Source organism: Corvus hawaiiensis, chromosome 19 (assembly GCF_020740725.1).
Source record: "Corvus hawaiiensis isolate bCorHaw1 chromosome 19, bCorHaw1.pri.cur, whole genome shotgun sequence".
In the NCBI taxonomy this organism is placed as follows: Eukaryota; Metazoa; Chordata; class Aves; order Passeriformes; family Corvidae; genus Corvus; species Corvus hawaiiensis.
The window spans coordinates 7,395,901-7,421,056 of record NC_063231.1 but is presented as its reverse complement, the minus strand read 5'-3'; the positions used below and the strand labels follow the sequence as shown (position 1 = coordinate 7,421,056).

The 25,156-nt window shown below is 44.9% G+C and overlaps 1 protein-coding gene across 5 annotated transcripts in view; it reads right to left on the bottom strand.

Moving 5' to 3' along the window:
* Positions 1 to 25,156, bottom strand: part of TMEM94 (transmembrane protein 94) — a 50,545-nt gene that overhangs the window by 15,942 nt on the left and 9,447 nt on the right. Inside the window, exons 1-15 of one of the 5 annotated variants that reach the window (XM_048324055.1) lie at positions 21,878 to 22,080; positions 14,982 to 15,101; positions 14,169 to 14,296; positions 13,452 to 13,588; positions 12,615 to 12,811; positions 11,852 to 12,003; positions 11,461 to 11,563; positions 11,073 to 11,159; positions 10,428 to 10,544; positions 6,650 to 6,706; positions 4,711 to 4,815; positions 3,934 to 4,098; positions 3,488 to 3,697; positions 3,005 to 3,320; positions 2,107 to 2,280 (exon numbers count right to left, since the gene is read on the bottom strand). In XM_048324055.1, coding sequence (XP_048180012.1) covers positions 2,107 to 2,280; positions 3,005 to 3,320; positions 3,488 to 3,697; positions 3,934 to 4,098; positions 4,711 to 4,815; positions 6,650 to 6,706; positions 10,428 to 10,544; positions 11,073 to 11,159; positions 11,461 to 11,563; positions 11,852 to 12,003; positions 12,615 to 12,811; positions 13,452 to 13,588; positions 14,169 to 14,296; positions 14,982 to 15,101; positions 21,878 to 21,931 — 2,122 coding nt within the window. In that variant the 5' untranslated portion in view covers positions 21,932 to 22,080. Of the gene's footprint in view, positions 1 to 2,106; positions 2,281 to 3,004; positions 3,321 to 3,487; positions 3,698 to 3,933; positions 4,099 to 4,710; positions 4,816 to 6,649; positions 6,707 to 10,427; positions 10,545 to 11,072; positions 11,160 to 11,460; positions 11,564 to 11,851; positions 12,004 to 12,614; positions 12,812 to 13,451; positions 13,589 to 14,168; positions 14,297 to 14,981; positions 15,102 to 16,274; positions 16,428 to 21,877; positions 22,081 to 25,156 lie in introns of those variants that run through there. The other 4 variants (XM_048324057.1, XM_048324056.1, XM_048324058.1 and 1 more) reach the window with 4 other exon arrangements.

The following is a 25,156-nucleotide window of genomic DNA, read 5'->3' as shown; positions in this document are numbered from 1 at the left end:
CAAAACATAGCAGCTCTCTGCTTTTGCTATAAATAGTCATCACAAGCCAAGTTTATCAGCATAACAAACCTCCAAGAGGAATAAGAGCTGTGTGTGAAAGAAGGAGCCTGTCTCAGGGACACAAAGGAGCAATTGTGCAGAGCTCTGGTTAATTTTATTGTATAAACACCTAATCCTTCCCACCTTGCTCCTAAGGTCAGATAGTCCTTGCTAGGAAAGAAGGAACAAGGGATGTTTATCCATGTAAAACCTATGTCCTGGACACAGAGCAAGAGCTTGCAATGACCACATGCACTGACATTCGTGCCTGACAGCAACTGCAACCCATTTCCCATTCATTCCCACCAGAATCTCACACCACAGCCCTGCTAAGGGGAAAGTGGCAGTGGCTGCAGACATTACAAACTGCAAGGAGTTCACTGAGCTGTCTTTGCCAGTAAAATGAGCTCAGCCCTTTCCCTTCCCAAATCATGAACTCTCAGGCCAGAATTTCTCTGGCAAAAGGGGAAAAAAATAATCAACAGGGCAGGGAGTATGACCAGGCATTGATGGCTGCTGGGACTCGTTGGGAAGAACCAAACTGCTCCAGCTGTGCCAGTGAGACAGAGCAAAAGGAAGGGAGCAGTGCAGCTCCAGCAAAGGAAGACAGAGATGGTATCGAGCCGTTCTAATTCGTGGAAGATGCCGGTGAGCCCCTCATTTCCATGTGGTTACTATGGATCTGGGATGAACACTGCCAGATGGTGGGACACATATTTCAATGGAATAGTAAGGGAACATACAGATAAGCTGCCTCCTATTTCTGCTACAGCTGTAGAATTTATTACGTATCTCCCTTTGACTGCAGCGTGTCATGGGAGTGGGAGGATTCAAAGATTTAGTCACAAATAATGTGTGGAGAGAGGTAAGTTATGTTCATCTGGTCTGACTTCTGCATAAACAGAGCCATTTGACTTCACCCAATGTTACCTGCACAATCCAGTATTTCTGATTCTAAAATGGCAACATTTTAGGAAGTTTCAAGGGATAAGACCCCTTGTGAGAGGTGTTGCAACAGTTAACTAAACCCAACTGGCAAAACTCCTCTTAGAATTTACTCTAGACAGCATAATCCAGGTCACACATATCCGTCTGAGCTCCAGGCTCTAACCTAAACTGTTTAAAAGTGAGGATAAGGAGTTGAAATGAGGCAACATTAAAGGTTTTTCCTCTACACTAAAAATCTCAGCATCAAAATAATTCCTGCTTATGAAGGCAAAATAGCAGCAATCAGAACAAATGAAAAAGCTCCTTCCCAGAGAAACATAAAAATTTAAGAAGTGGGTGAGAGAAGACAGTTAACCTGGTAAAACTCTGGCCAGCACAATGATCTATTTCAGATTCAATATTGAACATATGTCAACTCCAGAGAGCCAAGTTCAGACAATTTAAGGAATTACAAAGAGACTAAGAGCTCTGACAAGCAAGCTGTTAAACCTTTCTGAGGTGCTTTAAGACCTCAACCAGCTGTACATCGTTTCCATCCTAGCCCATTCCTACGGGAGTAGGAAGGAGTAGAAAGAGTGGAGAAGTCTGCATGGCTTCAGGTGTTGTATTTATGGTGACTGTGAGTTTGCATGGGAGTTTTGTGATTTCTTATTATTATGCAATATAGGAGTGTGCAATGTAATGTGCAGACAACTCACAAAGATAATAGTTTATGATTTATCAGAACCATGAGCATTATTAACTAAAACCCAGAGTGATATTCAACCCTGTGCAGTATTAGTTGCACTACCATCATAAAGTCTATTAAAAGCTCAATAAACCCATACCATGCTCTGCACTGCCATTTGGTCCCAGAAAACAGGTCTACTATGTGCTATCTAAGATAATTTTTTTAATTATTTATGTTTCTGGAGTGAGTCAAGGCTGGGAAGAATTCTCCCTCTCAGTATACCACAGATGATTCACTGAGGTTTGCTAATCATATCTGCACTGGCCATGGGCAGAGCAGGGCCATCACCCACAGGGACTCCAGGCTCTTCCAGCATGACATTTTCTGGGCTATCTAAGGAAAAGCTTCCCCTGTGCCAAGTGGATACCCAAAGAAAGAGGCAGCCTTACTGGTAGTGGTGTCCTTCACAAACAGGTTAATCATGTGGCTCAGGGGTGGTCTCCTCTTGGTGATGGATGAAAGCTTCCCCAGGATGGTTTCCTTAACCATCTCATCACTTGGCAAGCGGTACAAAGCCAAATAGTTCTCCTGCTTGAAAAGATCTTTAGCACCTGGTGTGAAACCTGAAACATGAACACAAGAAGGAGGAAAATTAGGCTCTAATCAATGCAAAAGAAAAGTCCCTTCTCCTGCTTCTGTGCCACCCACTTTGTGCTCATTCTGACACCTCCCCAGCAACTGGCAGGTGAGCTGTGCTCATTGTGCATCACGTAAATATGGCTCAAGATCTAGGATGAAAAACACTCAAAAGGACTAGATTAGTAATTACAGTGTCCATGCTCTTGTTCACTGAAGAGAGTAACTGTGACATTGCAGGACAGGCACAGAAATGAGTTCAAGTTTCCAGGTTTTAATCCTAGTGTTACCTCTAACCTCTTACATCCCCTATGACTCCATTTTCCCATCTATAGCTGAGGTACACCATTTATCCCCAAACTCCTTGTAAAGCCCTACTGTAAAGACAGGACAGGTATCGGTTCATTAGCAGGTATTTTTGTCTCCTGATGAGACTGGCAGACTCACACCAGAAGAATAGGAAGCCGAGCCAGGGCTGGCTGGCACTGTCCTTGATGACATTTGCTCCTTGGATAGCGCTGACAACGTCAGAACTTGCCAAAAGCCATCTCTTTAATAAACTCTTTTGGCAACCAAACAACAACAGAGTCAGCTCTGAATTTCCACCTCCTCAGCAAACAGGACTGGGGAAATATTCTTGTGCTCTCTAAGGATTAAGTGTCTATTGACAGCTCTGATTTCTCTGTGTCTGCTCATCCAGTTCCTCCTCACCTATCAGCCTGGCAAGCTCACAGAGGCCCCAGGGCACGTGGACAGGCAGCACAGCATTGTGAGTCTCCTGCAGGGCGATGTTGCAGAGGTGGTCGGAGAAGCGGCACAGCCGCTCGGTCACGCCGGCGTTGCACAGGTTGAGCAGCACGTTCAGGCCCAGAGGCTTGAGGGAATTCAGGTGCATGTGCCAGTTGGAGTCATCAAACTGGATGCAGGAGGGGTTCTGCTGGTCTTGGGACAGGCTGAGCATCTCCAGGTGGTAGTCACACACAAAGTCTTCAGCCTCACAAGCCAACACCTCGCTGTCCCCAACAACCTGGTCCAACAGGCAGAGAAATTCTAATTGGTTACAATGAATACAGCTTGAGCCTAGAATCCTGCAGGGATCCCAGCTAAATTGCCCAAAAGGGGGTACTCTGTGTGTTTGAGTCGGTGTTACAGCTTCACAAAAGCCTACTTGTGTGCCCCTCCAGTATGTCTTACCTGAGTATGTTCCTCCTCTCCACCCTCCGTGTCCTTGCTAAAGCTCACGTTGGATCCAGAGGGATGTTTGCTTCTGCTGTTTGGCTTTCGGTGGGCAGAGGCTTCAGGAGCCTTTGGAGCATCACCAGACCAGTTGTTCCTCTCTTGTTCATTGGCCATGTGCACTGTGTCTGCCAAGGGGCCAGAGAGCAAAGCATCTCTTTCATGGGGCTGTGGGAGACCAACAGAGCGAAGGGTGGTGATTCAGTGGTTGAACACAAGGCACTGCTGATTCACCCGCTGCTTTAGGACTCCTGTAGAAAAGGATCCTTCCTGCTTCCTCATCTTTTAAGCAAAGAATTATGGCACAGGACTTCTCTACAAGGCCCCTCTATAATATCACATTGTGTGTCAGTCAAACTATGATTGCAGCCAACACACTACATTATGGATTATGGATCACTCACCTCATCTTCCATCTCAGGATGGCAGAAGGACCGTGTGGAGAGCTCATCAGTCAGATCTTCGTGGCTGTCATGAGGTGGTTCCACCTTCCCACTGAAGAACAGAACAGTCTCTGGGCTGGGGTTTGGCCAGGAAAGAATCCCCTGCTTGTCTACACAGCAGAGCACCTAGAACATCCCACAACACCCCCAAGAAAGCAAAATCTTAGTGAAGACATGTCTCAATGTTCATGCTTAGTTGTAAATATCATTACTTCATTAAACACATGGGAGGATAGACAAGTCTCTCCTTCATCAACTTTCTCTCTTAAAAAACTGCACCTAATAACACTCCAAGAAATCCAAGAATTCCTTGCTCTAACAAGATTGATGGGTTGTTTAACACCAATTTTACTTCAGCATATTACAAACTAGGCATGAAGACCAAGGGAAGGAAGCAACTACTCAACCTATTTCACCAGCTACTACCGTACCAGGACCCAAACCAGCTGATTCTTGCACAGGAATCAAGAGGGCAATTTGACCAGAACCAGAGCTGGAAAATACAGACATCCTGTCAGATGTCACAGAGTATCTCATACCATTGTTTTAGCCTGTAAATGTGCTTGGACATGACTGGACAGTTATAAAGTCTTCTACAAAGACAGGTGCCTGAAGGGTTTCTAATTCCAACACAGTGAACTGACTGCAAACAGTCTGTGCTCAGGGAAGGACGACATGAACGATGGAAATGAAGCATCCTCACAGGGCTCCTCTTTCTGACAACCCAGCAATACTCACAGTGACAGATCCCAGACTGTGGAGCAAGCTGGAAGTGAAGCTCAGAGTTGGGGATTTGCCTTTTAGAACACAGAGGAAGTGGCTCCAGATACAGCGTATCATTTCCTGACGAGGGAAGCAGAGGACATCAGCCAATTAGATACCCATTCATTGGAAGATGAAGGGAGAGAAGGAAAAAAGGGAGTATGACATTACCTGCTTCCACTTTCAACACAGGGATACACTGTAAGATAGACATCAGCCTCTGTGGGAACCTGTTACCTGATACAGTGCTGGCGTTCTCAAGGGAAAAGCATTTCTTCCCCTTTCCACTGATTGCTAACAGTCAGTCTGATTGTTGAACTGAGAATTCACTGAAACTAGCTCTGTCTATCCAAAAACAGAGAAAGAAATTCTGAAGTGAGCTCATTTTGAGTGAATCAGTTGTCACCTCTTAGTGTTTTTTTCCTGAAGTAATTCAACCCCTCAGATTATGGAGTTTGAGGCCTTTGGTTTCCCACCACCACGTTGCAAATCAAGTAAAGGATGGGGTCCCTGTGGTGAGGTGACTTGCCCAAGCTTAGTTACTGAGGCAGTGACAATGTTGGAAATAAAGCCAAGGTGCCCTGACTACTCCATCATTACAAAGATATTGTAATGAAACAGAAAGAAGGGGATATTTTGCAAAATTAAAATATCCAGTTGGCACCCTTCATTTTCCACACAAACACTTTTCAGAGGGAGTCTGGATGGCAGCAATCAATCCAAGCACCAGAGCTGCGTGTTTTCCTCTGTGCAATCCTAAAGCCAGCAAAACCAGGATTGAATTACTGTGTTATTTTACCACTTTTTAGCTGTTATTCTGGAATACTGTCACTGCAGAGCACTTCCCCCAAAGCTCCTCAAATCATGTTCTCTGGATCCTAATGATTAGTACAGCAGTAAGCTCAAATGCAAAACAATCCGGAGCTATCACCAAGAAAAAAAAGCTCTTATTTAAACCAGGTTCTCCTAAGCAAAAATGTTACAAAAGAAAAGAAACAGATCTTCTCAACAGGGTAGGTCAGCTGAAATCACTCCTATTTAGTACTTGAAAAACATCTCAGCTAAACGATGAACTGGCAAAGAAAGGCAACAAAACATTCAGCAAAGGAAACAGGTGTGTGTGCACCCATGTGCATTCCTCTGAGCGACTGGGAGCAAGGAAACAGGAACTGACTCTTATAAAATCTAGGGATTTTTAATCACTCCTGGAGTGCATCTGCCTCCTTATGGAAAGGGGAATCTTGATGCCAGATTAGACAGAGAAGTATCTTTCCTCTACCCACCTGTTTAATCTGGATGATGCAATTTATAGAGTGGCCGGAGCAGTTCCTTCCCCAGAAAAAGGGCTCCTGAATGTTTAATTGCCCCAGCTTTGGAAGCACCAGTAATGTGCTTAAGCCTGATAAGGAGCCCATGGAACAGGATCAGACTTTTTAAAAAGCCTGAACATTCCATGGTCCCCTCTGCAGTTTGGTCTCGGTGCTGACCACCATTCCCTCTGGGTTTTAGTTTTGGCTTGAACAAGGTTTTTCTGCTGCAAGCAAAATACTTCCCTTCTTTCAGACACACATCACAAAAAGTTTATTTTACTTCTGGAACAGGCCTTGAAAGAGGTACTGTGTTCAGGACAGAAAACATTGATTTCAAACCATTTGCAATATTCATAAAAACACAACTGGACTCGGTATCGAGGTCACCTCAATCTCTGGTCAGCAGAGCAGTATTTACATGGGGAGGTGGAGGGGAAAGACATGCAACCTGCATGCACAGCAAATTAAAGCAACAAATGAGTGACAACGGACAATTGACACAAGTAAAAAGGGTCTAGCAACAAGCAGGAGATCAGAGAGGAAGGGAAAGGATATCATGAAGTTCTGCAGTGAAGATGGAGGAAAACAATTCATAATAATAGTACCTGAGAAGATACCATCTCTGTGTAGCTGCTGAGAGTGTCCTCTGAAAACTTAGCAAGCTGCAGCAAGAGAAGAGACCAGTTACTATAATTGTGCTCAGAAATGTGCCAGGAGGAACATCCTTCCCTCAGGATGTGCCTTCAGGGAGGAGAAAGCAGGAGTCCTGCTCTGTGGCAATCACTGTACCAAGGCAGACCGATAACTCAACAAAGCAATTAAGCCTTTAATGGACTCTGTCTTTATCTACTTGTGAAGCACAGGCAAAGTGCTTGGTGCTGTACATCACAGAGGAACACACAGTCATTACCTAAATGTCTACAGAGAAAATAATAGCAATTAGACCCAGAGGAGGCTCTTTCTGTGTGGCTATTTTTAGTCAGAAAGAGCCAGGATTGAGTGATCTGATTTTAACTTATATGGGTCAGTTACAGAAAGGGAGCTGGAAGAGGGGTTGGAAAAGCAGGTGCCTGGAACACAATGGACACAGAGGAATGAGGTGATACAAATGGGATGTGGATAGCAAATGAAAAGAAATTACAGCAGGGCACTACAACGGTGCTTGTGGAATTACACTGAGAAATTCACTAACTCATAAGTTTTGCATCCAGCACAAAGGCATTCCACACTAGGTGTAATTCTGAAAAAGTTTAAATTTAAGTCTATTCATAACCATAAGTGAACATGGCAATTACATTTATATGTAAATAAAACTATAGCCCAAATAATAATGCATATATCTGGCACTTCAAAAAGGATCAGTTTAACGAAGCCAAAAAAAGGCAAGAGAAATCTGTCAGAAATCATTTAAACTGAGAACTACAAAGGATGATTAGGAACTGGTTAAGAATATTTTGTTACAATTTTAAAAAGCAACAATCCCATAGTAAAAGTAAGAGACCAGTTTTGAGTGAAAGTGAAAACAGAAGTAAAAATTAACATAAAAAATAACGAAAAGTATACCAGTAGGTAATTAAAACCAGACCACTGCTTGTTAAAGACGGTGAAATTACAAATGACATTGTAGGCAAGGCAGACATGTTAAATAAATATTGCTATTCCTTATTCAGTGATAAAATCATACCATATGATAACTATGAAATATTTTCCATTCCAACACCAGCTACTGAAAGTAAATATGTTTAAATTAGCAGGTCTGGACAATGACTGTTACTGCTGATTTTGCACAAGGCTTGAACTATGGATTAAGTCCCAGTTCAAATGGAAGTGGTGCCAATGCCCAAAAAGGGAAGGAGAACCATCCAAATTACCACAGGACCCCAGACAGACTTTGATTTCAGACAGAATAACAGAGTGGCTAATATGAGACTCAATTAAAAGAAAAGAAGTGGAATAATACAACCAGTGCCAAACACCACAACTATATGAGCAGCAAATCTCCTCAAATTATTGTGATATCTTTTTTGACAAAATTACAGATTTGACTGATAAAAGTACTGCTTTTGACATAGACCATTTGGTAATTTGACTTGATTCTAAATGTTTGAGTGGTTTTCTAACAAAAATACCAAAGAAATCGGGCCCATAGTAGATATATTAGAAATAGACTATCTCTAAATTGAACAGAAACAGAAATTATTTGCAATAATGTGATACTAGCTCAAGCAGGGACAAATCTGGGTATTTTGTTAATAGCAACTAAAAACAACACATTACTGATAGAGACTGTAAACGACACAAAGTTTGGGGCAGAGTGCAATGTAAAGAGAAAAGACCACTGTCACAGAACAATATGGATTGCTTGGGCAATATGCAAAAACATGTATCTGAACAGGCACAAATCTAAGGCTGTGTATTTAGGTGCAAAAATGAAGGCTGGAGTTACAGGACGAGGACTCTCAGAAAGCAGTAACTGCAGACTATCAGCTGAATAAAGCCTGGCCTTTTAAAGCAGTGGCTAAAAGATCTAATGGGATCCTTTGTTGCACAAACAAGGGAACACAGAGCAGAAAGTCCAAATTATCCTGAAATTTATCAAAAGCACAGCTATTACTGGAATATTTTGTGGGTTTTGAGATTCATAACCCTACAGCGATCCTGAAACAGTGGAGAAAGCTAAGAGGAACACCAAGAGAAAGATTAGAGGTTTGGAAAATATGTTTATAGTGCCTCAAGGTGCTTAAAATGTTAACCAGAGATGGTAAAAGGGAATGTGAGTAGTCACAACAGACCAGAATTTTGATTGACGTGCTCTTTGCTCTTAAATCTAGGAGACAAAAGATGTAAATGTTCCAAAGGCTGGAAATCAGATACTGCAAAAATTCCCACTAATGCAGAATACCCATTTTTAACAGTGAAGGTAAATAGTTACTGAGACAACCTATGAAAGGCAGTACATGTTTTCAAACCGACAGCAAATTCCTTTCTAAAAGGAATGTTGCTGCAGTCCAACTGTAGTAATGCAGCTTGAGGCAGGGGCTTGTTTAGGGGGGCACTGGTTTGTGTCCTTTCAACCAGGCACAAAGGTTACCTCCAGCCTTGAAAAATTGGGAATCCATCAGCTTGAACATGATAGGAAGGGGAAGAAGGTGGAGAAGTGGCCAAGTCGCCACCAAGTAGGCCAAGTGATCGGAGAGGAAAAGGGTCGTACCTGCTACATTTTGAACAGAGAAGAGAGAAGGAAGGAGGGAAATAGAGAGGCCAAGTGACTGCCCTGGTCAGGGGGTGAGTGACCAAGGCACATCACAACAGCTGTTCTGCAGCAGCAAGGATGGAGGATCATGTCTGAGATGCCACAGAAAGAGCTGGCTGGAGAGACAGGGTTGCCTGGACAAGAAAAATGAGAAGAGAGGAAAGAACAAAAGGAAGGTGCAAGTATGAGTGACAGGGCAAATGGGAATGTTGAGAATGATGAAGCAAGGAGGCCAAGGAGCTCTGGCTTTTCCCAGCTGAATAGCAAATTGTGAAGGGAAAGAGGGAGGCTTCAAAAGTACAAACCAAGTGATGCTGAGAATGGGTAGGAAAGGCAAAGTGGAGAAAACACTGAGAAGAGATTCTAAAGGTGCAAATGCTACTATGGGATGTAACGTGTCCTTCCTCCCAGGACACAGGCAGCTTAGTCATGTACAACTAGAGGGAAAATAGAAAACACAGATCCAGGGCCACAGAGGCCAAGGAAGGACAAGGAGGAGGGAGAAACTCTGTCCAAGTAACAGAAATCAGCACAGAAGACAAACATAGCTCAGTGCATCTCATCAGCACTGCCACCAGGACAGAAGAAGGGACACCTCACAGTGCATCCAACTCAGGATCACACCCTATCAGACCACCAAACTCCACTCCCCAAACCAGCACAACCACCAGAAACTGCTCTTACTCCCTGACCTACTCAAAGGCCATGCCTGCAAACAAAGCCCCAGAGTCTCAGGAAAGGACTGTTCAGCCCACAGAACACTGCAGAGGATATGATGTATCACATTCCTTCTCAGTGGCTACGCGTTGCCCAGATATAGCCACCACAGGGCATTTATCTCCCTGTTGACCCCTGTGACAAATGATATTTATCTGACAGAAAGCACATGTCTTGAAGAGTTTTATGGAATCACAAGAGCTTCCTATCACCTTGGGATATCCGTAGAGAGGTTGAAAAAATTAAAGCATCTGTTCAAGAAGTAATGTTGTACTCCAGGGAGAGGGAACAGCTGGGACAAAGATATAACAAGGTTTTATAATTATGAAGACACATCTGCTAAATTCAGTGTGGTCACTTCACAGAGCCTTTTCATCTCCTGCCCTTGTCTCTGCAATGTGGGAGAAACCTACCAGTGAGGTGGATGAGGCCTTGCTCATCTGGGCCAAGACTCTGGCTTCTCCAAAGGCTGTAGCAAGAATCCACAAGACAGGAAAGAGCAATGGAAGGATGGGTAAGACACCATTCACCTGAAAAAAACAATCTGTGATCACCAACAAGCACAGAGAGACAACAAGAAGCAGACTCTCCCACGTGACATCTTTTCCACTACAGTGAAAGGATAAGGATAAAAGGCCAGGGCAGGAAGGAAAGGGACTGGAAGCAGTACCAAACAGTGCACACCTTAGGGGGGTTTACTGAAGGAGGCCAGGAATCAATCACACCAACTTGCAGCTGTTTTTCCTGCTGAATTTGGTGTAAAACTCTAATGAGTTTAAAGGCAAAGGATATCATATATGTAGATATAGATAAATAGATACAGATAATCACATACATGGCAAATGAGAGAGCAAAACACTTAAAGGGAAGTCTATAAGGAATGGCCAGGGAAGTTCTGTTGTCCTCCTCCACTGAATGCTCCTGGACCCAGCATGCTTCCAGATCCAGGATGCTGCCATAGGATGCTGTCACAGGATGAATTAGGTCACTGAGGGAGGGAATCCATCTTGGTGGTGCTCTGGGGAGGAGGTGTAGTGAAGCTCAGAGCTCTCCTTTACCTGCAGCTGAAGAAGAGTGTACTGCCAGGAAGCAATTCCAGGAGCTTGGAAAATGAAGCGCACGGCGTTGGTTATCAGGAATCCAGCCTGCAATTCAGAGATGACACTGTCACCTGACTACCTAAACTTGCATGGAAGGGGTTTTCAGTGCCTTGTAACATTCTCAGGCCTGGGAAAGTATGAAAAATGTATTTATGATCTGCTGCTGCAGTTCCTCCCTCCACTCTCACGGCTACGTGGCTCAGCATCTCTGAACTGCCCAAGGTACACAGAGAGTCAGCTGCATGAGTGAGCCTGGCCACAACTTCCTGTTGATGGCAGCAAATTCTTCACCTTTATTGACAACACATGGCTATTCTCAAGGACAAAGGCTTGGAATGAGACCCACCAGCACGATAGGGACGGCATATTTCAGCATCACTGACTGTACAGTGAACCTCTCATTATCCAGGGCTGTCACAGGCCGTGACAGAGCCATTTCCAGGCACCACCTAAAAAACAGAAAACAGCTTGAAATTTCAGCAACTAAGACCCTAACCCTTCACTTTCCTTGGATATAAATCTCCTAGCAGACCTGATTAGAACACTGTGCTCAGCCTATGCTATGAGGGATGGCTGTCAAAAGAGAAGCCAACATCCACAATAAGAGTGTGGCACTTGCCATGGTACATTTTCAGTGTTGTCAAGCAAACTCCTCAGGACCCCTCACCTGCTTAACAGGAAGGCACCAACAAGGACATAGACAGCTGGGCAGGCACTGTGCCCTGCATTTAACCCACCTGACATTATCAATTATTGGGGTCTTCAACACACGGAAGAGACGATAGAGCTGAGGGTTCTGAGGTCCCTTCTTCACTTCTCCCCTTGGGGAGGGCGGGGGTGAGAAGGGTGGAAATAGATCTCCAGGCTCCAGAACTATGTGCTCATCATCCTAGAGAAAAGGTCAGAGGCTTGTGTTCAAGCACATCCGGTTATTTCATGAGGATTGGCATTTGGAGTGAAATCAAACCCACCAAAGGTACATTTCAAGCTTTAAACTTTTTCCAACCTTCTTCAAACAGTAAAATCTTTGTATAGATCTTGTAAGTGATTAGTTAATTTACTTCTACCCCAGGTATTTTATATTACCTTCTTTTATAATAAATCAGTAGTAAGGAGAAGGTCAAAGCAGACAAACTTTATTTCTGCACATAAAAAGCAGGATAACGGATGGGGTTTGTATGTCATATTATCCTACTGGATAGATTCACTCCACTTATATTTAGCAGCACATTACATTTTCCCCTTGACCTGGGAGAGGAGGAAACACAGTGCTTTTGTATAACATTAGTGTCTCCTGTCCAGTGGGTTTGGGAGTTCATGGAGAAGATGCAGCCTGGCTAACTATGAGCCATCCTTGACTGAACTGGAATTTCAAGCTATTTTCAAGGTCAGAAGAAACCAAATACTCCCATAACCTGTACTCTGGGAATTAAGAGTATTAGCAAGAAAAACCTGGGAAATATATTGTTACAGGCCAGGGAAATTAGACAAGCAAGTTACCTTAATCCCTCTCAGAGAAGCAAATGACTCCTGGCCTGGCCTCAAAGCAACAACATCTCCTTCTACCAAGAGGCTCACGGGCAGGTTGACAAGATGCCCATCCCTGTAGGCCCAGTGAAGGGACCAGGATGGGGCATAAGGCATGTGAAGGTCAGGGTACATGGAATCTGACCATTTCACCTCTTTGCCAAGTGTATCTGAAAGCACAAAGTGTGAAAGAATGAAGTGGCAGCAATTCTGGATTTTACATCCTGCAGTGGGCTATAGGTCCCCCAGTGCTAAGCTCAGCCCATTCCCATGATCTTTTATCATCTCTCTCTTCCTCTGTGATGGCTTTTCCCTTCTTTCTCCACCCAGTATGGGCAACTAAACAGTCAATTAAAACCCTGTGCAACAGAAAAGCTAAAGGCTGTCCTTGAAACTGCCCCACTGGAATGACTGCCCCCTCAGGTCCCAAAGCGCCCGTTGAGACGATGCTCATGCACAGCAATTTATTTCCTTCTGCTCTGTGTTGTGGTACAACCCCATGTGTTCTCCCCCCATCATCTGCTCAAGGCAGATATTTTTATAAGGATGTTAGGATTCGAATTACTCCAAAGCACAGCCATAACAGACGCCCACCTGGTAGCACACAGCTTGGAAGCACATGGCCACATGACAGCTCAAAATAATTATTTTACAGGACAGGCATGAGGAGAACACACTTCCCACAGCCTGTTTCCGTGCAACACAGGGGAAGGTTAGCAAGCTTAATTAGGAATGCATGTGATCAGGTTTGGGGAAAGATTCAATGGGAGGAAAACAAAGTGCAAACGGGACAGATGAAGGCGACCTCACCGTTTATCTTATCAACGATGGTTTGAAGCCTCCTCTCCACCTCTCTGCACTTCAGCCTCTCTTGACGCCCGATCATGAGGAGATCCAAGAGGAGCAGGAGGAAGAGTGCCAGTGCACTGACTATCTCAGCACCTTGACTTCACACAGCAAAACAGGAGGAAGCAGAAAGCAGATGAGGTTTGAGTACACGAGCAGAATACACTGCCAGACACCCACAGAGATAAACACACAACTGCCTGGTTGTTTATTCCCACATCTCACAGATTTATGGCTCAAAAAGAAATGCATGATCACACTTCTTCTTTAGGATAATGACACCAGAGAGGTCTGAAAGGACCCATCTCAATTAAGAAATACTTTACAAATATGGTCAAGGCATGTATGGCACAGTAACTTCTCTCATCAGCCACTAAATTCTCTGGTTTCAAAATACTTCCTAACTATTATAATGCCCTAGGAGTTTTAAAGATCTAGGAATGCTGTAGAAAAAAAACCCCTCAGTCTCTCCATAGGACACTCCCTGGGTCTATTAGAAGTAAAATTAAGCTGGCTGAAGTTCTGTGGAAGGGATTGATAGGGAATTACCAGTGTGAGTATGCTGATATCAAGACATCCAGACAGAATGAGGGACAACACTTACGTCAACCATATACAGTACTAAGATGATATAAAACTAGCAGCTTGCTTCAGTTAAGCAGCACAGGAAGCTTTGCTCACCTCCCCTGTGGCTGGCTCCCATAGCAGCACAGCAGCAACAGCACTGCCAGCAGCATCAGAGACGCACCAGGCCAGTGGAAACAGGAGCAGCGGTTACCATGGTACAGAAAACTGCTCCTCCACACCTCCTGCAAAGGGAGAGCAGCAGACAGTCAGCACTCATGGAACACAGAGCCAGACGTTTGGAAAAGCAGAGTGAGAAAGGGTGAAGGCAGCAGCTGGTGCTCCAGGGAGAACAGAACTTTGCCAAACCCCTGAACAATGACACAGAGCATCCCAGATCCATTGTGTGAATCCTACAGCACCAGTGGATGCTCAGCTGGTGAGTCTGAGTGAACACTCTGCTTTTCTCTTGATTGGAAGATTGAAAAGGCTTCTGTGCCAGGCTGTCCCATTGTCACTGACCAACCAAGGAACACTTTTAAGCACTGTGCATAAACACTGGCACTTTGTAGTCAACACACACGCCAGGCAAACACGGTGGACAAGGGGAGACTGTTAAGCTTCACAGCTCTTTATCTCCACCTGTGATGGACCCTCTAAGCTCACTGCCCTTGGTGGCTCTTGAAGTCCTTAGATCCTTCACATGGCAAGAGGCATCTTCCCAAAACTCTGGCATCCAGGAGAGAAGTGCTGACAGAAGCACACCCTTAGACAGATTCCTTGCTTTGTTCCCAAGGACTTTAGCAGTTCTACACCTGGACACTCTGCAGCTGCACTCTGGAGGGGAACGCAGCCAACTTCTGTTTAACCCTCATCTTTACTTTGAGAAGGGGAGACCGAGTGCCCAACTTGTGCTGTTTGGTGCCTCACCTTCCACGAAGTCCCTTTTTTCCGTTCCTTCTGATGCCCCTCCAGCAGTGCTGACAATTGGTCTCTCAGGATCGTGAGGGCTTTCTTTGTGGTAAGGCCCAAACTTGAGGTCATCTCATCCTGAGGTGCCAGAAAAATAAACTGGTTAGTGCTTCCCTATTTAGGCTTTCTCCTGGTGGCTGACAGAGCAGCTGACGGTGAATGCCCTGTACTCAGCAGCAGCAGCCTGATTCTCCGTTTTCCTGAAATCATCTTCCCTCCTGTGAACTTTAGACTGCTGGCTGGAATTAGAGCACTTAGACAGTATCAGGTAAACAAACCAGTCCTGACTGTGCTGATAAATACTTTATCAAAGAACAATACTAAGTAATTTCTGTGAAACAAGATCTAATCGGTAGAGGCTGAGGACAATACAAACAGAGGTTATGCAGGCTTGAACTGGTGTCAGCTTGTAGAGAGAACAGAACACAGTTATGGTAGAATTTTAATGATACAGGATGAATTTGTTAACAATACTAACAACTAAGTAGTAGAATATCAGCAATTCAAAACAAGAGTGGTCCAATTTCCACAGCTGCTCACTACAGATTTTTATTTGTGAGCCAGGCCTCTTTGGCTACTTTGATGCAGAAGCTCCCAGATTTAAGTGCTAGGCTGTGGGTCAGTTCAGGACCAGACATGACCCCGCCATCAACTCCTCCTTTTACAAGAGCAAACACCGGAGTTTTAAGTGCTGAGCTGCAAGAGAGATATCTGGACTTGCAGGAAGCACAGAGTTCACAGCACCTCTCCCTCAGCACTCAGTAAAGAGGCAGCAGTCCCAAAGGACACATCCCAGGAGTGTGTCATATGGAAAACACCACCATAAGATGCTGATAACAACAAAGTGGGGTAAACACTCGCCTTTCTGGGTCAGGAGCATGAGCACTTTCCTTTCTTTCAAATCACAGATTGCAGTGAGGTACTGTGGGCACCATATCACTGACAGCAAATCAACAGGGAACAGCACGTTGGTGTCCATGAGAGGGCTGCAGCAGGGAACTGGTAAATAAAAGTTCTCATGGGCATTTCATGTTTCAATACAAACACACTGAGCATGTACAGCACATAGTGTATCCTGCATGTTGGAAATGTTCAGGTGTGTCATACTGTGCACAGAATACAGAACTACTGAATGCAAACCAGCAGGAAGTTTGTCCCTCCTGTCCCCACCAGTGTGATACAGCCCAGAGCTCAGGCAGGAGCTGCAGCTCTTCCTGCTCTTGTAGCTCTTCCCAGCCCTGCCAAACCCACCATGCTCTCAAACCGCAGCAGTTCTGCTCCTCAGGAGCTGCTTGCACACACCCAGCTCTGCAAGTGCAGCTTGGCTCTGATCTTTTCTTCCTGTTCCTTAACTGCATGGTTTCATGATGAACATTTACTGGAAACTAATCTTGGACTTCAGACTCATTTGCACTGATGGTCCAATCCAAAACGGTAAAGCAGTGTTGAGGAATAGCACAAAAATTCTCTTTAAAATACCATCTACCACACACACACACTCTCCCCGCCTATCAGGGACAACCTGAAACAGCAAATTCTGTCCAGGCAGAGTCCAGCAATGCAGCTTTAGCTGCACTTTTACAGAACTAAAAATAATCCTGCTGCAGTTCTCATTCTCTGTGTCAGTTTTAGGAATAGAGGAAGCAGTTCTGTGTTGTTCTTGGAAGCAGCCCAGGTAACATCAGCACAGGACTAAACGTAGGAGTCTCTCAAAGACTCCCAGAGGAGAAGATGGCAGTGGAGCTGGCACCAGCCATTCTGCTGCACCATGGAGTGCTGGAAAACACAGTGTCTGAGAACAACACCAAGCAAGGAACAATCAGGCTTCTCTCTCTTGTCTGGCTGCTGCCTGTTTGGGGCAGAGCAAGGCACCCACAGAAATATAAATCCTCTCCAACATGGGGAAAGCAGACAGATAAATAAAACACAGAAGGCAGAAAAAATAAGAGGGATTTGAACTGAAAAGCAAAGTCTGCTTAGCCACTGAGCTGGTTCCAATGGCCACATCAGAAGCTACAGAAGAAATGAGAGGAAAGCTGCACTTAATGCCAACCTCTACTACAGCCATACAGTGCCTGGAAAGAGAAACTGCCACAGCACAGCAGGCAGCAAGCACAAAAAGGCAGCAAATCCAGAGGTAATCAAAAAAGGTTCCTGAAACACCTGCACACCTGCTCCAGACTTTACACAGGAGTTACTGGTTTGGCACAGTGTCAGTCAAGATAAGGGCAGCCACAAAGAATGTGGCTGTAGCAAGTGACAAAGGATAAGTGCAGTGTGGCAGGGCTGGGGAAGAGGAAGGGCAGGAAGGGCAGGAATTGTTAAACACCCATCCTGACACTCAGAACATGGAGTATTTGGCAAAGGAGGCAGAGCCAGTCTGGAAAACAAACACTCTAATACTGTGAGTGAGGACTGCTGGGGGCACTCGGGTAACTTGCTGTGGGTGAGCATCAAGGGCAAGAGCCTGGGACCCAAGTGAAAGGGACAGGCAAGAAGAGCCACCCTGAGCTCCCGGCAAGGGGCAGCTCCAGGTTTTCACAACAAGAGCTGCCCTGCTAAGTCATCAACTGCTAATGAGGCATTTTTCAAATGCCCTGAAGTAAACCTTTGTATATGGCAAACCCAGGCGCTCTGAAACTGTCCCAGAGGGATCTTTCCAGCCTTTCATCAGCTGCAAGTGCTCTTCCTGCCACAAACCAGGAAGTGAGCACCCCAGGGTGAAGAAGCCATTCACAGGAGGTGTCAGTTCATTAATAAAAAAACCTCAACATTCACATCTTTGCTTTGGAAAGTTACATTCAAAGAGAAATCTGCAAATTTTCCGGTCCAAACAGAAACAGCAAGATACCTTCCCACCCAGCTGCCTTAGCATAGCGTTTCCTGTAAAGAACAACAAAGAAAGAGCAGACAGTAAATTCCAGGTTACAGTGAAAACAAACCCCTGATGGGTATCAGGAGGCATTTTAAAAGGCTGTACTTTCCTTTTGCCTGGGCCTAAAGGCAAAAAGTCCTAAGGAGAAAATGAGCAGTTGCTTCCTCCTTTGCCCCGGAGAGCACAGGAACCTCTAAGTGCACTTAGGGCTCCTCTGGAGCTGACCCCTGCCCTGGCCATCCCAGCCTCAGTGTGATGAGAGAGGCTGGAGCCAGGTAAAAATGGGATGATTGCATCCTTCTGCTTTGGGATGATACCAGGGCTCTCAGGAGTTGTGATCTGTGGGATGGCTGTTAAAGAAAAAACAGTGCAGGACATTTCCTTTGAGAGTGTGATTTTATTTTCTAGAGGCAATGAATGTGCTGAGGTGTGGACTGGATGGAAACATGAAAAGATGTGTGAATTTCTCCACTCGTAGTAAATATTCTACATGTTAAATTACTGCTTAGCTTGCCTGAAAACATTAGGGAAAGGGAACCTGACAGAGATCTTGCAAATGCCCAGGTTTAGGAGCTGGTTTGGCTCTTCAGGAAGGAAACAAGAAGCAGCTCAGAGGCAGGAGATGAGGAATCACAGAATCTGTAGGCTTTTCTTTGCCTTGTCCTTTCAGCTCAGCCTCCATAGTCTGACAGGGGTAAATCAGTTGTCAAATACCGAGGAGTTTGTTTAAATCCATAGCCTTGTCTGGCTCATGGCAAATAGGTTCTCTTTGCCTTCCTCAGGGGTTGCAGGAGCATTTTCAGGCTGATAGGTAGGAAAAGTGTGGATATTTTCTGATTTTTCCTCCCACAATGTGAAGTTGTTCCCGAGCAACACCACCCCCCCATGTCTGCTTCCTGCAGCCCACCTTCATCCTCACACAAATTCACCACTGAGCTCTCTTCCTAAAATTCCCATCTTGTTCTTTTACACATAGAACTGCTTAAGATTACCTTAAAAGTTTATCAGCTATCTCACATTCTCTGCTATCTGATGAAAGACAGAGGTCTTGCAGCTTCCTTCCAGAGGAACAAAGAAGTAGAGCCCAGAATGTGTACAGAGAAATGGACACAAAATACTAGTATATTTAAGTCCTCTTATATTTTCCCACAGCCATTACACATCCATAGTAGCATATTTATTTGTTGTACCAGTAAATGTTGATATAATATGTGCCAAATATTTTTTTTAATAATACTGGAACACAAATATGTTCCTTGCTTTCCAGAGCAAAGTGGGTTGAATCATCCTCCATCCTCTGTGGATTCAGTCTCTTGCAGAATAAGGGCTTCTCACCAAGATTGCTGTATACTTGAATGTAACTGCCTTTACAAAGACTGTTTAAACAAGTAAGTGAACAGAATGCAAAATATTTGCTACAAGTTTCAATTCTCATAGATTGCAGATCCACCCCTCTGATTGAGAGTGGTGGAAAACCCCTGCAAGGCAGTTGTCAGACTGTTTCCCTCTTTCCAGGCTGCACTCACTAGGTTCCTTTTATAACACCTCTACTCAATTGCTTTTCAGATCTGAACAGTTGGAGGTGGGAAACTGGGCAGCAGAATGTTCTTCCTTTTTCTGAGAGCTATTTTGCATTCCTTAGCAGAAAAAGAAGGCAGTTTTTAATTTAACAATGACACTTTGCAGGCGAATAATCTACTACAGGGATTACACCTCCTGAAATGTAAGCATTATTCACAGGTTCAAAAACACACAATAAGGAGTAACTCCACCAAATACATTTGCATTTATTACTGTAAGTCCAATTCTTATTTAGGATAAGTCACAATATGACACAAAGTCGGGTTTTTGGGTCTGATCAGAGAGGATGACAGACATCAAATACATGACAGCACACAATTTCTTGGGGTAGCATTTCATACAGCAGCCTAGTGCTAGAGAGGGATTTATTCTTGTTCTACAGCAAATCACACATCAGGATGCTACAGCTCCTGTACACCTGCAGCTGCTGATTTAGTGCTTGGACTGCCTGAAATGGCTCATCCCTGCTTCAGAGTGACACAGATGGAACCAGCAGAGCCAATGCATCAGTCCCTCTGGGCACAAATTTCCCTTTATTACCCCATCCTTGGTCCCAATCTTGCTTTCTGTCTTTCTTGGTGCTCTCTTGGCTACTTTTCCTAAGAGATCAGATCCCTGAGTCCAAGCAAGAATGCTTCTCTAGTGACCCAGGCTACATCAATCATCCCCCCTGGCACATTCCTACTCCATGGGATGAACTTTTGATTAAGATTCTGGACTGTCAGGACAGCTGGATTCTCTAATTCATTCTGTCACTGGTTTCTGCATGACAGTGGGAAAATCAGATACTCCTCTGTGCCTTAGTTTCTCATTCTGTGATGGGGCTACCAACTCCCCACCAACTGTTGTAATTGTGAAGGTTATAACATTCACCAGCCCACCTGAACACTACTGGAAAGCTCAGGAAAAATAAATGTATGTTGATATCTGCACAAATCAGGCAGCTTCACCAAGCAGCTCTGTGGGGACCACTGCCTTTAAACCTGGACATGCTGGGAAAAGCACCAGAAGGCACAAGGAACACAGCTATTGAACTTGGTTTGAATGCACCTGACATGAGCTTGGCAGCCACAGCTTAGCTGTTGGTGGTCTCAAATCAGGTGAAACAAGCCAAGTCTTCAGCACAGCAGTGCCCAAGTTAATGGACAGAGCAATAGGCAGCAACTATCTCCTTCCCCCTCCCTGTGCAGCCCAGGATGAAAGGCAGCCCAGACCTCCCGCTGCCCCCAGACAAAAGAGCCCCCCAGTTGGGTAACTGGGTGCCTGCAGGGGCTCCAGTGTGGATGCTCTGAGGCTCCCCACAGCTTGTGACTAACAGGGCCTGCAGATTCCCCCTGCAAAGAGACAGAGCTGCAGGAGCACTGAGCTCTGAGATGTGGCCAAAGCAGCGCTCGCCAGCCTGAATCACTGCTGCACTTTTCTGTGCACAGGGTCCATTTTAATCCACTCAACAACATCCACATTTTATGCTCTCCATAAAGCATGGAGTAAGATGCCAACAGGCACAATCAACCTTTCTACAGAGGTAATGCAAAGCCCAGCACTTTACTTCTCCCCAGTAGCAGCCCAGCAGCAAAGAAAGAGGCAGCTGCTCCCCAGGAAACAGCCCAGTTTGGAATTGTACGTTCCTCAGTCCGTCCCTTCAGTCCTGTTTGCAGCAGCAAATCCCCAACCATAGTTACCTGTCCCACCAGGCTGCAGGATCAGGCAGGGTCTATGCAGCACTTTGAAGCACTACACAATTATTAAGCTTTAATCACTGTAATTTAGCCAGTTGCATTACTCCTCCAAGTTCAGAGAGCAGTTAGGGGTCTGTATTTATCCTGGCTTCAACATGCAGCAGTGCTTTATGCCAGTGCAGAGATCCCTCCAGGGAATGCTAATCCCCTCCCAGAGGCCAGCAATGCTCAGAAATCCACAGAACTTCAGCACATCTTTCATCCCCTTGAGAGCTTCCTTCCCATCCCCACTTCTTCAGCTGAAGACTTTGGGGACTAAAATGATGATCCAGCCTGGCAGTTGCACTGCTGGATGGATCCCACAGGGATAAGGAGGTTCAACAGTTACAGATCAAAGCCTATAGAAGCAACCGACAAATTTAAGCTGTGAGGCAGAGGGGCAGCAAAGCAGGAGTCAGAACCTAAATTCCCGTGTGGATCTTCCTGTTGGTCCTGGGGTTAAAACTGCAGTTTGTTTAAAACAGTTTCTTTTCCCCGTCACTGCCAACAAGAAGCTATTCCCTAGCTAAAATCATCATTCCCTGTTTCATGTCCTGTCATAACCTCCTTCCCCAAAACCTCAAAGCTCTTCATGCCCCATCACATCAGGCAGGATGAAGGCTGGGGAGGGAGACAGGGAAAGCCATTTTGAAATTAAATGTTAAGGGAGAGGAACTTACTTTGCGACATTTGCCTTGGTGGGGGATCCAGAGATCAGCCTGTTTGAAGAGCATCTGGGCTAAATTCCTGCACCACTTCCCCAGCAACTTGCACTGCTGCTGCTCTCCAAAAATGAGAGAGCAAAGAGGGAGAGCAAGACTGTGCAGAGCCCAGCGCCGCAGAGAATGAGACAGAAGCAGCAGAGTGAAGCACCAGTCTGCTGATTAATTCAGCCTGTTTCCAGTCACGCTGCAGATCCAGCAAGGAGGCGGCGGATAGGGGTGGGGGATGAGGGAGGATGAGGGATGGAAAGAGGGGGAGAAAAAAGCAGAGAGAGAAGAAAGTTTGCCCAGGATAGCACCAGATGTCTGTGAGAATGGTTCATTCATCAGATGGAGCCGACACAGTGAGGATCCCTGGGCTCCCTGCCTGCAGAGCTGCATATGCATGCACAGGAAGGAATGATGCTGACAGACAGGGGTCTGTGCAAAAGCAGATGGCAAATTAGGTAGGACAAAGTGCTATAAAATACAGTACAGGGGAAAGAACACCTGAATAGGCATGGAAAATGACTAAATTGAAACCAAGAGACCCTGGAATACTAACTGCCCCACAGATGACTCCGCAGCTTTGGATTCAAGCTCAATCAAAAATAGAAGTATTTGCTATTTAAACAAGTCGAGATGGTTACAGGTCCCATCTGAAGTGTTCCCTCCCTTTTCTCCTGTTGACAAAGAATGCAGCAAAAGCCCCTCTCCGCAGCCCATATTCATCCTGAACCACACAATCTGAACTAAAAGGTGCACATAAACTCACCATAACCATGCCTGGGGCTCCACATTTACCTGGGCATGGCAAAGGAGTAGTGTAGATAGGGAAGGGCTGGGTAGAACAACAACAAGGGGATAAAAAGGTGAAGAAGGAATGAGCCTTCTCTCTCATTCTCATCTTTTACAGGAATGTTTCCTTCTCATTGTTATGTGAGTTTTTACATAGCTCCTGCTTCAGTGCCGTCCTAATTCTGTCTGGGGCTTCCTAGTTCTGCAGAGCAATCACTAGAATAACTGCTTTCATTCCACACAGAAAGGGGTAAAGAACTGGCCCAGCCAAGCACCACCTCAATAGCTTGCCAAGGATTATAGCTAGCTGGTACCAAACAGGACAGGCACTGCAAAGGCTTCCAGTCTCAGCATATTTTGCAGCTCTGAAGACCATGTACAGGTGTCAGGACTCACCAAACCTGCCTGGACAAGCTCTTCACTTCCTTTCTTTTCCTGAGGTTCAAATGCCTCAATAGACACAGCCCATATTCTCTGTTTTAAGCCTGAAGGGCAGAGATTAAGTGGCCTCAATATTCACAACAAACCCAACACAGGGTCTGGTTATCACCTGTGTGTTGGCACTGAGTTACACATGGATGTGTAATCTCACAAAGCTCTTAGAGCCAAAGCGAAGGGAAGCAGACACTTTGTATTTATTTCATGTAACTTCGGGAGAAAGCAGAAAAGAGAGAGAGGCAAAACATCCTTTATCCTTCTGCAGGGCATTTTGTTTCCTAGACAACAATTTTAAACTGCAGAAAACAAGAAAATGTCCTAATGGCACAATTTTCCTTCCTGCTTGCTAAGGAACTACTCACCTGCTCCTTTCAACACAAAGAAAAAAGGAGAGAAAAAAGAAAAGATCAACAACAAGATGGGGTGAGAGTGGATAAACCTTCACACAACATACTTGTAAGACCCCTTCTTTATCACAGTGCTTGCTGATTTGTTTCCCATGGCTTTGTACCTTTTGGAGACTCGAATGAAAGTGAATAAAACAACTTGCTTGTGCAATCCCAGGAACAATCCTTGTGCTTCATGCAGCTAGAGGTCCCAACCTCAAAACCTCCAGCTTTGGTCATGGACACAAATGGAATTGGATCAAATTGCTTCTTCTTGTTTACCCCACTGCTGAGAAACCTTGCTCTAAAGTGTTGTGTAGGGCAGTAACTTGTACTATGTAGCTTCCTTCTGATATCAACTGGTATCAGAAATTGCATCTGGAAATGCATTTGTGCATTAAATAATAGAATGAAAGAGCAGAAGACAAAAACTTGGGATCTGAAGATAAAACTGGGAGTTGAAATAAAAGGCTGAGTACAAAGGCAGGGACTGACCTATACAAAATCTGCAGCACAGATGAGAGACGCCTGTGGAAAAAGGATCGGTCTTTGAAAAGGCCCTTGGAAGAAGAGCTGAGCTTTTAGAGAACAGCAGGGAATAAAAACAGAGACACAGTCACTGGCAGGATGAGAAGTGGCAAAGGACTTGGGCTACTTTTCAGTCCAAAGGTAGGACTGTAGCTCTTGTTAGGCAACCTGGAACAAGGACCAACAGTGCTGGAGCTGCAGCAATGTGGAGCACAGCACAGGCTCCCTGAATACGTTTCCAGGCTCTGGCCAGGAGGCACGGTGCTGTATCCAGGCTGCAGCAATTACACTGGGACAATACAGCTCAGTTGTTATGGGTAACTGAGCAATGGATGATGTCAATAATTTTTATTAGTTGTGTGGCTGCAAATCCAGCCTACGTCTAACGCAACGCAAACTCAGGAACCTCCCACTGTCCTGGGGCAATCAGTGCTGCTCTCTCAGTATGGGCTCAGTGGTCTTGGAGCAGAGATTCTGGTACCTGTCACAAGGATTAAATTCACTTCAGAAATACATAGAAAATTAAAAAGTCAGAGGAAGAGGAGAAAGAACAAGATATCAGCACATTTAATTTAAGAAGGTTTTGGCTCTGGTCCTAAAATACTCTCTGCCTTTCTCTGTGCTGTCTGGTTTCTGGCAAAAACTGGAAGGCAGCCTGCATTACACCTGACAAACTCTGATCCTCAGCCATTCCTGACAAGGGAACTTATTAGCCAACTGGAGCCAGAGGACAAGTCTCTCATCTGAGTGACAGATGTCTGTGCTGCAGCAGTGCTCTAAGCACGTCTCCTGCTCCAGGAGTGCTAACTCTCCATCACACATGTATATTGAAGAGATTGCTTTCAACCAGATTTGGGACTGATGTTTTCACGTGGGTTCATTTTATTTTTAGCGTTTTAAAATAAACCTAGCACATTGAATTTACTGCTGAGGTTACAAAGCAGGTTAATTTGTTCCTTTATCAGTGTATATGAGTCCAAGTTCTTCACTTTAGGAAGATGGATTCCACCTTAAAGGGGGTGAAACAAGGATCTACAGTATTTTAAAAAACCAAAAAGGAGCAAACCCCTTAGCACCAAACAATAATTACAGAATGGTTTTGATTGGA